Raw genomic sequence first — 16,275 nt, 5'->3', positions numbered from 1 at the left:
TCCTTCCTCCTTCTATCCTTTTTGCTGAAAGAGCCCTATAAACACCTCCCATGTATTTACACAGTCTTTTATATACTATTCTCTCATTCTCCTTTCCTCTTTCTGATAGAATTCTAAGTATTGTAAAAAAAGTTTCTACTTATTTATGCACATCCTGGCACTAATGATGATTCAATTTGGCAAAAAGAAAACTTAAAATAACAAAAACCCACTTTAATATTATTGCATGCAGGTCAGAGATGACAACCTTTAGTTTTAAAAATCTAAGGTCAATATGTTTTCTTAATCCTCATGGTGTGGTGTTTTAGTAATGTTATTATTGACAATGAAGTTAATAGTAGGGCATTACCTGTACTTCGTCTGCTATAGGAATTTAGGAAGTGTATTTAAAAGATATTATACTGCCATTTAAAACTCACAAAAGTCCATTATTATATATCCAATGAGGTACACTACTCAAAGTATGGAATTTCTTCTCCCTGGTAGGCAAATATTTTATGAAATTCTATGATCTCACAAGAAAATGGCCAATTACTATCACACCCCAGCTTTTGATTTTTAGGACTTGTATATAGTCAATGGGCACCTACATCTATATTACTTTTCTATTTGTCTATAAACAATTTCTGGCTTATTTTTATGAAATCTCATTCTCATATGATCGAATTTTCAAGGAGAAGGATGCTTTGGTAAATAAAGTTGACTAGAAATCTGAAATTTTTCAAAAGGTTGATTGGACAGTGATTCCTGTATTTTGAAAATGATGCTTTGAGTCTTTTTGGTTAACTTTCCACTTAGCTTTAGAAAAAAATCAATCACAGACTTTTAGAGTTGGGAAGAAATGAGAATCATCTCAGCCCCAAGGCCTCATTTTAGAGTGAGGAAACACAGTCACAGAGATATAAAATGGAAATAGTAGATGCACTTTTCAAGCCTGTGTACTACCTTTGGCAAGCACAGAGGAAGCAGCTGAGCTTTCTCTCTCTTTTCACTCATATATGTCTACCCTCTTTCTTCTCAGCTATCCTTCCATGGGTACATACTAGGATTGATTTGATAATTTTAGAATTATATATTTCATCTTTATTTTTGTTGTCTTTTACTTTTTTTTATTTTGCACTTAAACTGGGTAGATTTTTTTGATATATGAATTACATCCCAATGTATCTTTTAAAAGTAAAGTAAGGTTATAAATCATTTGCAGATTATATATGTTGAAAATATATTTCTCCATTTGTCTTATTCCAAGAAAAGAATCCACCTGCAATGCAGGAGCTGAAGGACATGCCATTTCCTGGGTCAGGAAGATCTGCTGAAGGAGGGCGTCATAACCCACTCCTGTATTCTTGCCTGAAGAGTCCCATGGACAGACGAGCCTGGCAGGCTACAGTCCATGGGTTGCAAAGAGTCGGATACAACTGAAGCAATTTAGCAGGCAGCTAGGCAGTCTTTGTTTAGTACAGAAAAATTAAGTATTTGTGTGATGAAATCTGTTAATCTTTTTTTTAATTTTTTTATTGAAGGATAATTGCTTTACAGAATTTTGCTGTTTTCTGTCAAACCTCAGCATGAATCAGCCATAGATACACATACATCCCCTCCCTTTTGAATCTCCCTTCTGTCTCCTTCCCCATTCCACCCCTCTAGGTTGATACAGAGCCCCTGTTTGAGTTTCCTGAGCCATACAGCAAATTCCCATTGGTTATCTGTTTTACATATGGTAATGTAAGTTTCCATGTTACTCTTTCCATACATCTCACCCTCTCCTCCCCTCTCCCCATGACCATAAGGCTATTCTCTATGTCTGTTTCTCCACTGTTGCCCTGTGAATAAATTCTTCAGTACCATTTTTCTAGATTCCATATATATGTGTTAGAATACAGTATTTATCTTTCTCTTTGATGCTGATTTTATTTGTTTACAACCTTCTAGAGTCATTGGACAGGCATTGGACATAAAATATCAATTTTATTATTGCTCCATTAATAATGCTAATAAAAAGGATAATGTCACACATCTTTTTTTGGCAGAGGGTGGAGGGACAAAGGAACCCCAACAACATATTTCAACAGTTGAGCAAGAAAATTTGACAGAATGGTTCCCCTTGTCTCCTGCAAAGGCCCATCTTTCTCTCAATCTCCTTGACTCCCAAGAAGGACTGTGTAAATATGCTCAGTGAGGCTGTGTTTACCTTTTTCGGTGTTCAGTCAGCCTGGCTGACCAAATGCCACACGGCAGGCCAGGCAAGGGTTTACCGTGCCTGAGAATTAGGCGATGTTTCTCCAGCATTTGGTAGCTGTTGTGCATGTGGGATCTTAATACAAACTTTCTAAGTGAAATAAAGAATGTTGCAATGAGACAAGTCAGCACTTCACTAGTAGCAGAAGCTTCCCAAAGAATCAATTTGCCCATCAGAACTGTCTGTGATAGTGCAACAGTATTGTTGGTGACTGAAACATGATTTCATACAAGAGAATCAATGCGGAATTTTTTAAGCTATTTTTTTTTAACACATGAAATTATACACGATACAAAATACTTGTCTTACAAGTTGAAAGCTTTACAGTTATGGGTACAGTTACAGTAATGCAAGTAATATTAGTGCATTCACTTAGAACAGAGTTATCTGTCTTCATTGGGCTTAACACAAAGCCAAGAATGAACTATTTGCTTAAATTACTTTCTAGTCTCTGAATTTTAAAAAAAAAAGGAAAAATTACTTCTACCTCATGGATACTGTGTCAGAATGATAAGCAGTGCCAACAATTAAGAAGTCTGGTATTTCTATAAAAGGGAGATTGCATTCCCATAGCTTTTAAGTTGTAAATCCTGAAGTTTTGGCTGCAAATGTCTATCGAATCATCATTATCTCAGCTTACATCATCTTTGGTAATAGGCTGCCAACAAACAGAAACTATAGACTACACCGTTTTTTTTTTCCAAAGAATCCTGTATTTTAATGAATAGCTGAATAAATAGACATTAATTATGAAATTCACATTAAGATAGAAGAAAATCCAAACATTCTGATTGCTTTATCTCTTAAATTTGATATCTACTACAAAAACATACTATTTATGTTAGGGTAAAAATAAGCTGAATCACAGGAGTGTAACTGGGACGTGCTGGCAGATATATATACAGTAACATGGAGGAGCCATAAAACGAAAGTGTTCATATGTACATAATTCTTCCTTACTTTTTTGCATGGAGAAACACTGTTTTATAAAAATGGGAAAAGACACAGTAGACCACATGCAACAAGGACCAATACACTGTGCTCAGCAGAATAATCAAACAAGACACAAGAACTGTGGGATTAAAAAAGGATTTGGGAGCAGGGAAAAAAAGGAAAGAGTTGAAACCTGGAATGCTTTCTTATTGAGGTTTCAGAATATAAATTTGTCTAACAAGCCTCTTGATAGTTTTCAAAAGTTCCCACTTAACCATCTAGGGTGAAGAGTAAGAGCTAAAAATAAACCATCATATTATACAAAACTTTGTATATTAGCATACAAAAGGTAACAATTTACTTTTTGTATAAAATATAACCTTTTGATAGTATATTTATTTCACATATGTATAAATATAACCCAAAGAATATGCTTTAAGTATTTCTACCAAAATATTCTTTACAAAAGTTTACAAAACAAGTAATTTATTTATATTTACAAGCTAGCACAGAAAAGATTCTGGGCCAGTGATGTTGGTATTGTGTAAAAGAAAGAGAGTGCTTCTAGACATTTTAAAGATCACAAGAGGGCTTTGCAGAACTTTCAAAATGTATTCTTTCTAGAACAAGTATCTAAAGAGTTATTAAATGATTTCAGTTAAATATCTCTTGATACTTGAATACGTGAGTGTATAACTAAACAGGCTAAAGATAACCTGTGTTCCTCTGTAATGAGGAAAATGATAGTAATATTTTGCATACATCCCAAATCAGCATACATCTTCCCCATTTTACAGCTGATCTGTTACAATTCAGCAGGAGCTCTTTCTCTGAAACAGTGCTCTGCCCTGAGGGAGAAAACCTGGATATGAAGGGCCCATCTAGCATGTGGCAATGATTCATCACATCAGGGACAACAGAATGAGCAGACTGCTACTGACAGATCACATTCTATTTAGTTGTTCACCCAAATAATGTGTCTAAATAAGGCCAGATTGGTTTTTTTTTTTTTTTGTCTCAATTACACTTTCCTTCAAACCCTATGAAATAGATACGTACCCACCATCCCTGGTTCTGACCTTTTGCTTCTTATTTTCAACCAAAACATGACACTATAATTTCTGTTTTGGTCTCCAAACTTCCTTTCCTTACAAATCAGTCTCTGACCATCAAAATAAGCAGAGCAGGCCAGGTTCAGTTTCACTTAGCCGGGACACTAACCAGCAGGCATCATCAACAATAAGCAACACCTCAGGTTATTTGTGGCTAATACATCTCCTTTAAAGCAATGCTTAATGGAGTGTTTTCTCTTTTAAACAGTGAAATCTGATGCAGACTGGTGTGCCCTAATATTTCAGTATGATTAGGACAGACCATAACTGAAGCTTAAGATTCAGAAACTGGGTTCAGAAATCAGTTGTGGAAAAAAGTTGACCAGCTCTGTGTTCCTGTTCCTCACTAGACACAGCATCTTGCTGAAGTACAGGATAGGTGGGAAAACTGAAAAAATGAGGGATGAATCTGGGGAAGAAATTCTAGAGTCCACTGGATATTCTCTGTGTTCTCCACTTTTCCCTTACTTCGGACACTGATTACTCCAAATAAATCTATAACATTTCAACCTACCCTGGAAGTTTTAAGAAACCTAAATGAAACGATGGAGTGGCGAGGTTAAACCACACATACATCTGTTGGAGCAGATTAAGGAATTTGTTGCTTGTTGCTTGGAACTAGTACCTCTGCATGACATGGGGTTTAAACAAGCTACAAGTTCTATTACTTTTCTTTCAGGGAGAAAAGGAGCTTGGGAAGCCTATTTTACACAACTAATTGTACATCAACATCACCGTTCTGTTTGGATAAACTGGATACTGTCCTGGAGTTTAGACAGGCAAAGGTGATCCCAATGTTTTACTTCCAGGTTTGAAATTTAAAACAAGCATTTGGATCAAAACATTCACCACTACAGTTAACTTTCTGCTTTCCATTTTTAAGCCAAGGTATCTTCCTAGAGTCCAACTAAAAGTCAACAGTTTGGCCTTTCCAGAGTCCTTGTAAAATACTGCCTTCTAGTGCTTGGAGTTTGTGAACTGTCTCCCTCTTCTCTTCTAGGAGTTGTTCCCCAAGATTTCATCAAGATTGATGTCTTTCATCCAGTCATCATTACCAGGCTCTGTCTTCAATAAAGAATCGATGAAATCAGCATCGCTGTTTAGGGCAGGGCCCATGTTATCAGTCTGCTGGTTGAGAAAGTCAAAAGCTAAGTCGTTGCCATGGTCAGTTCCTTGAAATGCCCTGGAACTTTGGTTGGGTGAAGGAAAACCGCCGGCTGCCAGGGAGGGTGGCTGGCTGACTGTCCTTGACTGGCTCAGCCCTGTCCCTGCCTGGTTCATAGTCGGCAAAAGCTGTGTGCTTAGCTGATTTGGTCTGAGATTCAGACTTCGGAGCGGACCCATGTTTTGTCCATTTAGTGTCTGGCTCATTTGGTTCATGGGTCTCATTTGCACTGCTGGTGTTAACTGATTAGAAGGAGCCACTGCTCTCTGGGAAAACTGCTGGCTACCTACCGCCTGTTGCAGTGACTGGTTTGGAGCGTAGGCTGTAGTCGTGCCCGTGGGGAAGCGCACTCCTGTGGACTTCAGCGCCTCCTGTTGTTTGGCTGATGCCTCTTGAGAGGCCCAGTTTGGCGCTGCTGTGTTGGATGTGATCATAACATTCGACGTTCTCTGTGCTGGCATGCTGGCCATGCTGTGGGTTAAATTTGGTCTTAATTGTTGCGAATTGCCAACAGATCCAGCTCCAAAAGTGGCCACGTTATTATTATTATTATTACTGGGCCCTAAAGTGGGTGGCCGTGGCATCAGAGGGTTGTTTTGATTTGCTATCAGTTGGTTTGGGTTTCTTGGTTGGGTCAGTTGATTCATTCCTGAACTGACGCTGTATGTGCTGGGTTGACTGCAAGGCAGGTTCCCGTATATCCCTATGTTCTGAACGGCTGTGGGTAAGGACGGCATCCGTGTCCCATGAGAAGTAGACATGAGGCTGGAATTTGGAGTTAAGATGGTGTGCGTTGAAACTGGGTTTGCCAAAGCCTGGTTAGAGTTTAAACTCACTGTTGATGAGCCACCTAAGAAAAAGAAGATAATTATGTTAGTTCATAACAGCAGGTTATCGCCTCTCTTACAGCAGTTGACAATAGCTTATCAGCTCTGAGACTGCCTCTGGGTATAAGAACAAAGTAAGAGAAATAATCATCACAGCATATTACATAAAAGGAATAAGACAGCTTTTGGGGGGAAGTATTGAGAGGGTAACAGGCAGGAAGGCCAGGGGTCTCCAAATGGAGGAAATAGCCTGCAAGTGTCAGACATTTTCTCTCTCTTAAGTGGCAGGAGGAAACAAACTAGCGATATTTTTTTCCTTCTCTATACAAATTTAAAAGGAGGTTTCTCTTAAAATTCTGTGTTGCCATAATGACACCTGGTTTCACCTGAAGTTAACCAATGCCTTTTTCTTCTGGAAATGTTTATCTTAAGCTATGCTAATGTACTATGCATTTACCCCAAACTCTGTCTTCAAGTTGGTTCCGCCTTTTGGGCTCAGAACCTACTTGATAAACCAGTATGTTATACTCCGATATTGTTCCTCTAATCTATGTAAATGAAACTATTTGTATGGTGATCTGCCCTTCTTCAAGATTCAAGTTAATCCTTTTATGGCCCAAGATAAACCATTTGGAGCCAAGATTGTCCCCAAATACATCTTATGGGTGAGGGGCCTGGTGCCATTCTAAGTTTTGAGACATTCCTTTCTTTCATTAACAGACTGCTGGTGACTGTATAACATCCAGCTGAAGACTAGCAGTGGGTTACTCTTTCTACCCCCTTCTGATGCCTATGTCAGAAGCTTTCTCTATCTCCTTTATACTTTAATAAAACTTTATTACACAAAAGCTCTGAGCGATCAAGCCTCGTCTCTGGCCCCGGGTTGAATTCTTCCCCTCCGGGGGCCAAGAGTCCCAGCGTCGTAATTCAACAACAACCTTTCGGTATCACCCTAAGTTATCCCTTGGTCAAGAGTTTACACATGATAGAAAAAAGACTGAAATAGAATGGTTCTATTTTTTAGGCTTTACTCTCCTTCTGGAAACACTGAGGAATGATAGTCAATCTTCCATTTTGAATCACCTTTACTATGTTTCAAGACCAAAGACTACAACTTTGACTTCCCAGCTGTCGTAAAATCCATGCTACTGGTTACCCCAGGGTCCAGATTAGGACATGTGGGTGTATCTTACACATGGCTACTAGACCAATGGTCCAAATCAATGGCCTTGAAAATCATGTCCAGTTTTCATCTTTATCATCCCCACTCAAGAATTTGCCACAAGATGGGTAAATTCCCGTCTCTTCAAACTTTTGGAATTCAGTGTAACCCCTGCTCCAGTGATTATTTCCATAGAGTAGTCTGTTCTAGGAGGTATGGTTTTCATGGCATTGTTATCCACACACTATGAGCTACCTCCACTCATGCCATTTCCTTCTCACATGATGCCCTTCTTACTTCACCAAGCCCTATCTTTTCTTCTAAGGCTCAGGCCAAGGTCCAGGCTCCTTCGTTAAGCTTTCCCTGATATTCCAGTCTCCTCTCTCAAGCAGCGTTTGCTCTTTCAAGTTTTACTTAGCATTTAGCTTCTGTACTGAGAAATCCACAGAGCTGCCATTGAGGCTACATTGATGCCTGTTAATAAGTGATTGAATGTGGGACTGTTCAATCACAGCCTGCTAAATAGGGAGGCTCCACCTATCAGATAGTGATTGATCAATACACTGAAATCTTCCTGGCTTGAGGAGGTTAAAAGCATCACGAGAAAGACATCTTGAGAGGTAAAAATGGAATGTCAGAAAGGTAAATAAAAGTGCCTGCTAGATGATAAGTTCCATGAGAGAAAGAATTTTTGCCTGTTTTGTTCACTATCGTATTCTCTAACTGTAGTGGATGGTGCATTCAATGAATAATTATTGAATGAATGAATGAGACAGTGAAACAAAGCTATAACTTGGAAATCAGAGATACTGAGAAACAGATAATTAGACACATATGAAAATCAGAATGGCAGTGTGTGAAAAGAGAATGGCTGCAATTATAACCCGAGGCCATCCCCTACCGCTTGAGGACAGCTAGCATGGTATACACCTTGAAAGACAGAAGTCCTTGCTGTTTGTTTAAAAATCCCTCCTGCTAGACTACATTCCTCTTGAAGCAGGAGCAGTCTCTTGTGTCTCCCTGTCTCTCCAGGTTTAGCACAGGGCCCTGTGTGTGTTTGCAGGGCAGTGTTTAATGAAGAGGGATCAGAGTCAGATAGGAGATACTTGGACAATAACTCAGAGTTCACAGGCTACTAATGACATGAAGCAATATCATCTTGGTATCTGGAGGTTTCATGAAAAGGCAATTTCCATTATAGAAATGCTATGGAAACACTTTAGAGCCTTTAAAAATCACTCCTGTAGATGCCCCCTATTTTAACAATATGCTCTGAAAAGGTTTGTGAGTAGAGCTGTGGTTTTTTTATTTTTTATTTTTCCCGAAACATTCATTGGTAGGGTCACTTAAGCAGCCAACATCTGTGGTGACATTAGCATAGAATCAAGTTTTCAAAAATTCAACTAAATTCAGCTTTCCAAAGGTGATAGCCTGTAAGAGCAAAGTCTAGGCTGGTGATGGTAATAGAGTGAACATGTTGTATTAAGAGGACATCTTTCAAAAGTTGATATATTTGGTTGGTGTTATTAAGTTGTTTTATTTTCTTTTCAAAATTTGTACCCTTTATTTAGGTTACTTTACACTCTTAAAATTATTCATTTATTTATCATTCAAAGTATTTTTTAAACGGGAGTGTAATTGCTTTACAGTGTGTGCACACACATTATTTATTAAAATTTATTAATTATTTATCATTCAAAGTATCTTTTAAATTGGTGTATAAGGGCTTTACAATGTTGTCATAGTTTCTGCTGTACAACATGAATCAAGCCTCCCTCCCACTCCCCCATCCTATCCCTCTTGAAAGCTATATTTTTAAACCATCAGAAAAGAGAGAATTTCCATAAAGATCACAAAACATTAATCACAGGTACTATTTAGAAGCTCCTGATATGTGGTAGAAATTGTTCTAGGTGCTTTTCATACAGCATTTCTAAGATTAACATCTGGCCGAAATGACTCTTATTGTCCTGAGATTGAAATAAAGAATGTTAAAAGGGTTTGTGTTGTGCTTGATTTTTATTTCATTCTTAGAAGACATGGGAAAGACAGCACTCGAGCACAGTGATTCTTACCCATCTGGGAGTTAGCAGCTAGATGCTAAGGATGCCTCCCTTATCAAATGCCCATATACACTGTGGAAGAGACTTAGGGGTCTAAATAACCAACCTCCATGTCTTCCTTAGAAACACAGCCTTCATTTTGCAGCAATGTGCCCAGCTGAAAAGCCACAATTTGCCAATCTTCTTTGCTGATGGGGTAGGGGTGGGGGGATCCATGTGAATAAATTCTGGCTAAAGGCAGAAGTTACTAGTTGAGTATCCCAAAAAAACCTACTTTGAAAAGGGAATCTGATTCATTCGGAAGGCCATTTTACCTTTTCCCTTCTTTCATCTTTCTACCTGGAATATGGACACGAAGCTGGGCGATGTGGTGGCCACCAGGCAACCCTTCCAATGGAACCTACACGCTCAAGGCGGAATAGAAAACAAAGAAGCCTGGACCCCTGACAACACCATAGAGCCACCAGCCAGCCTCTCCCTGCTCTCGCTGGGACTCTCATATGGCTGGGAAAAGAAAAGCCCAAACATTCACTTTGAATGTGACATAATATTTCAAAGTGCGCTTAGCTTACCCCAAGCCCACTGGTGGGCAAAGAAAGCTGTGGTATAAGAAGCCATGTTCCAAATAAAACCCATCTTGTCATTCAGCCTCCTTAAGGACAGACTCAAACAGAGAATCTTGTTTTTCCCCTGAGGCAAAGCAATCTTAGAGAATGGAATACATATATCCCATTCCTAACTTTAGTGGAAGGAGGCAATCTGGTGTATTTGAAGGAGTTTAAGTAAAGTAGAACAACATATTCATTACTACACTTAACAGGATCAGAAAATAGTAGTGAACAGAAATATTCACAGCCCCTCCCTCTTTAGAACATGTCCTTTATGGTTTCCTGGACAGATGAAGATAACAGGTAAAGCAGAGAGAATCTGGGACACTCAAGGACAAGCTTAATTTACATGAGAAGTTCCAGAGTTCTGGACAGAAAAGACTGGAATAGACGCTGACTAGGAGAAAGCAGGGCCGCACAGGCTAGGTTTGAGAGAGGTTTTTTAGAGTTCAGGGAGTGGAAGGAGAGAGATTTCAGGGGTAGTGTCTGTGATCTATGTTATATTGGGAGATCCATTAAGAAGTTTTGCTTTATATATACATCAGTTCAGTTCAGTTGCTCAGTCGTATCTGACTCTTTGTGACCCCATGAATCACAGCACGCCAGGCCTCCCTGTCCATCACTAACTCCCAGAGTTCACTCAGACTCATGTCCATTGAGTCACTGATGCCATCCAGCCATCTCATCCTCTGTCTTTCCCTTCTCCTCCTGCCCCCAATCCCTGCCAGCATCAGAGTCTTTTCCAATGAATCAAATCTTCACATGAGGTGGCCAAAGTATTGGAGTTTCAGCCTTTAGCATCAGTCCTTCCAATGAACACCCAGGACTGATCTCCTTCAGAATGGACTGGTTGGATCTCCTTGCAGTCCAAGGGACTCTCAAGAGTCTTCTCCAACACCACAGTCCAAAAGCATCAATTCTTCTGTGCTCAGCTTTCTTCACAGTCCAACTCTCACATCCATACATGACCACTGGAAAAACCATAGCCTTGACTAGACGGACCTTTGTTGGCAAAGTAATGTCTCTGCTTTTGAATATGCTATCTAGGTTGGTCATAACTTTCCTTCCAAGGAGTATGTGTCTTTTAATTTCATGGCTGCAGTCACCATCTGCAGTGATTCGGAGCCCCCCAAAATGAAATGTGACACTGTTTCCCATCTATTTCCCATGAAGTGATGGGACCAGATGCCATGATATTAGTTTTGTGAATGTTATATACATAGCTTTATATATACATATATATATATATTTGGCTGCACTAAATTTTAGTTGCAGCAGGCCAATTCCTCATTGAGACATGTGAGATTTTAATTCCCCTCGTCCAAGGTAAGGAGCAGCGGCTGCACTTTGCTGGAGCAGCTGTGAAGAGATACCCCATGTCCAAAGGAAGAGAAACCCAAGGAAGACGGTAGGTGTTGTAAGAGGGCATCAGAGGGCAGACACACTGAAACCATAATCACAGAAAACTAGTCAATCTAATCACACTAGGACCACAGCCTTGTCTAACTCAATGAAACTAAGCCATGCCCATGGGGCCACCCAAGATGGGCGGGTCATGGTGGAGAGGTCTGACAGAATGTGGTCCACTAGAGAAGGGAATGGCTAACCACTTCAGTATTCTTGCCTTGAGAACCCCAGGAACAGTATGAAAAGGCAAAATGATAGGATACTGAGAGAGGAACTCCCCAGGTAAGTAGGTGCCCAATATGCTACTGGAGATCAATGGAGAAATAACTCCAGAAAGAATGAAGGGATGGAGCCAAAGCAAAACCAACACCTAGTTGTGGATGTGACTGGTGATAGAAGCAAGGTCCGATGCTATAAAGAGCAGTATTGCATAGGAACCTGGAACATCAGGTCCATGAATCAAGGCAAATTGGAAGTGGTCAAACAGGAGATGGTAAGGGTGAACGTCGACATTCTAGGAATCAGTGAACTAAAATGGACTGGAATGGGTGAATTTAACTCAGATGACTATTCTATCTATACTGCAGGCAGGAATCCCTTAGAAGAAATGGAGTAGCCATCATGGTCAACAAGAGTCTGAAATGCAGTACTTGAATGCAGTCTCAAAAACGACAGAATGATCTGTGTTCGTTTCCAAGGCAAACCATTCAGTATCACAGTAATCCAAGTCTATGCCCCAACCAGTAATGCTGAAGAAGCTGAAGTTGAATGGTTCTATGAAGACCTACAAGACCTTTTAGAACTAACACCCCCCAAAAGATGTCATTTTCATTATAGGGGACTGGAATGCAAAAGTAGGAAGTCAAGAAACACCTGGAGTAACAGGCAGATTTGGCCTTGGAATGCGGAATGAAGCAGGGAAAGACTAGTAGAGTTTTGCCAAGAAAATGCACTGGTCATAGCAAACACCCTCTTCCAACAACACATGAGAAGACTCTACACATGAACATCACCAGATGGTCAACACTGAAACCAGATTGATTATATTCTTTGCAGCCAAAGATGGAGAAGCTCTATACAGTCAACAAAAACAAGACCAGGAGCTGACTGTGTCTCAGATCATGAACTCCTTACTGTCAAATTCAGACTTAAATTGAAGAAAGTAGGGAAAATCATTAGACCATTCAGGTATGATCTAAATCAAATCCCTTATGATTATACAGTGGAAGGGAGAAATCAATTTAAGGGACTGGATCTGATAGATAGAGTGCCTGATGAACTATGGACGGAGGATCGTGACATTGTACAGGAGACAGGGATCAAGACCATCCCCATAGAAAAGAAATGCAAAAAAAGCAAAATGGCTGTCTGAGGAGGCCTTGCAAATAGCTGTGAAAATAAGAGAAGCGAAAAGCAAAAGAGAAAAGGAAAGATATAAGCATCTGAATGCAGAGTTCCAAAGAATAGCAAGAAGAAATAAGAAAGCCTTCCTCTGCGATCAATGCAAAAAAATAGAGGAAAACAATAGAATGGGAAAGACTAGAGATCTCTTCAAGAAAATTAGAGATACCAAGGGAGCATTTCATGCAAAGATGGGCTCGATAAAAGACAGAAATGGTATGGACCTAACAGAAGCAGAAGATATTAAGAAGAGGTGGCAAGAATACACAGAAGAACTGTACAAAAAAGATCTTCACGACCAAGATAATCAGGATGGTGTGATCACTCACCTAGAGCCAGACATCCTGGAATGTGAAGTCAAGCGGGCCTTAGAAAGCATCACTACGCACAAAGCTAGTGGAGGTGATGGAATCCCAGTTGAGCTGTTTCAAATCCTAAAAGATGATGCTGTGAAAGTGCTGCACTCAATATGCCAGCAAGTTTGGAAAACTCAGCAGTGGCCACAGGACTGGAAAAGGTCAGTTTTCATTCCAATCCCAAAGAAAGGCAATGCCAAAGAATGCTCAAACCACTGCACAATTGCACTCATCTCACACGCTAGTAAACTAATGCTCAAAATTCTCCAAGCCAGGCTTCAGCAATTCGTGAACTGTGAACTTCCAGATGTTCAAGCTGGTTTTAGAAAAGGCAGAGGAATCAGAGATCAAATTGCCAACATTCGCTGGAGCATGGAAAAAGCAAGAGAGTTCCAGAAAAACATCTATTTCTGCTTTATTGACTAAGCCAAAGCCTTTGACTGTGTGGATCACAATAAACTGTGGAAAATTCTGAAAGAGATGGGAATATCAGAGCACCTGACCTGCCTCTTGAGAAACCTATATGCACGTCAGGAAGCAACAGTTAGAACTGGACATGGAACAACAGACTGGCTCCAAATAGGAAAAGGAGTATGTCAAGGCTGTATATTGTCAACCTGCTTATTTAACTTTTTTTAAAATTTTACTTTATTTTACTTTAGAATACTGTATTGGTTTTGCCATACATCAACACGAATCCACCACGGGTGTACATGTGTTCCCATTCATGAACTCCTCTCCCACCTCCCTCCCCATACCATCTCTGTGGGTCATCTCAGTGCACCAGCCCCAAGCATCCTGTATCCTGCATCGAACCTAGACTGGTGATTCGTTTCTTATATGATATTATACATGTTTCAATGCCAGTCTCCCAAATCATCCCACCCTCTCCCTCTCCCACAGAGTCCAAAAGACTGTTCTATACATCTGTGTCTCTTTTGCTGTCTCGCATACAGGGTTATCGTTACCATCTTTCTAAATTCCATATATATGTGTTAGTATACTGTATTGGTGTTTTTCTTTCTGGCTTACTTCACTTTGTATAATAGGCTCCAGTTTCATCCACCTCATTAGAATGGATTCAAATGTATTCTTTTCAATGGCTGAGTAATACTCCATTGTGTATATGTACCTCAGCTTTCTTATTCATTCATCTGCTGATGGACATGTAGGTTGCTTCCATGTCCTGGCCAATATAAACAGTGCTGTGATGAGACCAAGAAACCTTTCTTATTTAACTTATATGCAGAGTACCTCATGAAAAACACTGGGCTAGAAGAAGCACAAGCTGGAATCAAGATTGCCAGGAGAAATATCAATAACCTCAGATATGCAGATGACACCACCCTTATGGCAGAAAGCGAAGAGGTACTAAAGAGCCTCTTGATGAAAGTGAAAGAGGAGAGTGAAAAAGTTGGCTTAAAGCTCAACATTCAGAAAACGAAGATCATGGCATCCGGTCTCATCACCTCATGGGAAATAGATGGGGAAATAGTGGAAACAGTGTCAGACGTTATTTTGGGGGGCTCCAAAATCACTGCAGATGGTGATTGCAGCCATGAAATTAAAAGATGCTTACTCCTTGGAAGAAAAGTTCTGACCAACCTAGATAGCATGTTGAAAAGCAGAGACATTACTTTGCCAACAAACGTCCGTCCAGAAAAGGCTATGGTTTTTCCTGTGGTCATGTGTGGATGTGAGAGTTGGAGTGTGACGAAAGCTGAGCGCAGAAGAATTGATGCTTTTGAACTGTGGGTTGGAGAAGACTCTTGAGAGTCCCTTGGACTGCAAGGAGATCCAACCAGTCCATTCTGAAGGAGATCAGCCCTGGGATTTCTTTGGAAGGAATGGTGCTAATGCTGAAACTCCAGTACTTTGGCCACCTCATGTGAAGAGCTGACTCATTGGAAAAGACTCTGATGCTGGGAGGGGTTGTGGGCAGGAGAAGAAGGGGACAACAGAGGATGAGATGGCTGGATGGTATCACCGACTCGATGGACGTGAGTCTGAGTGAACTCCCGGAGTTGGTGAACAGGGAGGCCTGGCGTGCTGCGATTCATGGGGTGGCAAAGAGTCGGACACGACTGAGCAACTGAACTGAAATGACCAGGGATCAAATCTGGGCCCCACGCACTGGGGACTAAGGGCCTTAACCACTGCACCACCAGGGAAGTCCCTTGCTTTATATTTTACATGTAATCCACTTTTGGTATTTTTGAGATACTTCCTAAAGACATAATTTGCTTTTTTATTATTTTTTGGTAATAGGGCTATTTGTCTTAGGAAGATGAGCCCAAAGTGGAGACAGAAAGATTGGACTCTATGCAAGTTACAAATGGGACCGTGAGGGTGAAACATCTGCTTATCTTACACTGTCTGGGTCAAAATACGCTGTTGGGAGAAAAATGGTTGAACCCTAGCATTTAGAAAATATTTACGCTTTTTAGACTTCAGAGGTAATCCCAAGAGCAGTGAAAACCATGAATGAGGAACAAAAATAAGTTGGAAAAACTGATGCTTGAACTAAAAAATAGTCCAATTTGGTCCTGATTGAAAGTTAAATGGGAGCTAGAGAAGGAGTCTAATAAAGATGTTACAATTAAATATGAAATGAGGAAAGGAGGGAATACTAACCACTGAACAGTGTTCTTCTTCGCACAGTTAGGATTTTTATTAATTTTTAAGAACACTTACCAGAATACTGAGCAGTTGGTTGCATGTTGCCCACATTTCTTCTTTGGTCTTTATAATCTGGGGGTGGCCTTGTCAGATGTCTGTTTATCTGATCTTGTGGAGCAATTTTCTCCTAGAAAACACAAATGAAAATATAATAAACTGCACTGTTGGTTTCTCACTTATAAAAATGCATAGTTTCTCACTTGTAAAAATGTATAGATTGTTATTCAAAAAGGTAAGAATATTATTATTTGAAAGATAACAAATTCTGAATAAACACTGTTATTCAAAAGGTAAGAACAATTTTGCAGTCATAGTTAAGAATC

General features: G+C 39.9%; 1 protein-coding gene across 1 annotated transcript in view; it reads right to left on the bottom strand.

Annotated features, from left to right (window-relative positions):
• Positions 1-5,280: 5,280 nt before the first annotated feature.
• MAML2 (mastermind like transcriptional coactivator 2) overlaps positions 5,281-16,275 on the bottom strand; it is a 406,045-nt gene continuing 395,050 nt past the window's right edge. Inside the window, exons 4-5 of the mRNA XM_052653180.1 lie at positions 15,968-16,079; positions 5,281-6,299 (exon numbers count right to left, since the gene is read on the bottom strand). Of these exons, the coding sequence (XP_052509140.1) occupies positions 5,281-6,299; positions 15,968-16,079 (1,131 nt within the window). The remainder of the gene's footprint in view (positions 6,300-15,967; positions 16,080-16,275) is intronic.

Source organism: Budorcas taxicolor, chromosome 15 (assembly GCF_023091745.1).
Source record: "Budorcas taxicolor isolate Tak-1 chromosome 15, Takin1.1, whole genome shotgun sequence".
NCBI lineage: Eukaryota > Metazoa > Chordata > Mammalia > Artiodactyla > Bovidae > Budorcas > Budorcas taxicolor.
The sequence above is the reverse complement of the archived record's forward strand: the minus strand, read 5'-3'. Positions and strand labels throughout refer to the sequence as shown.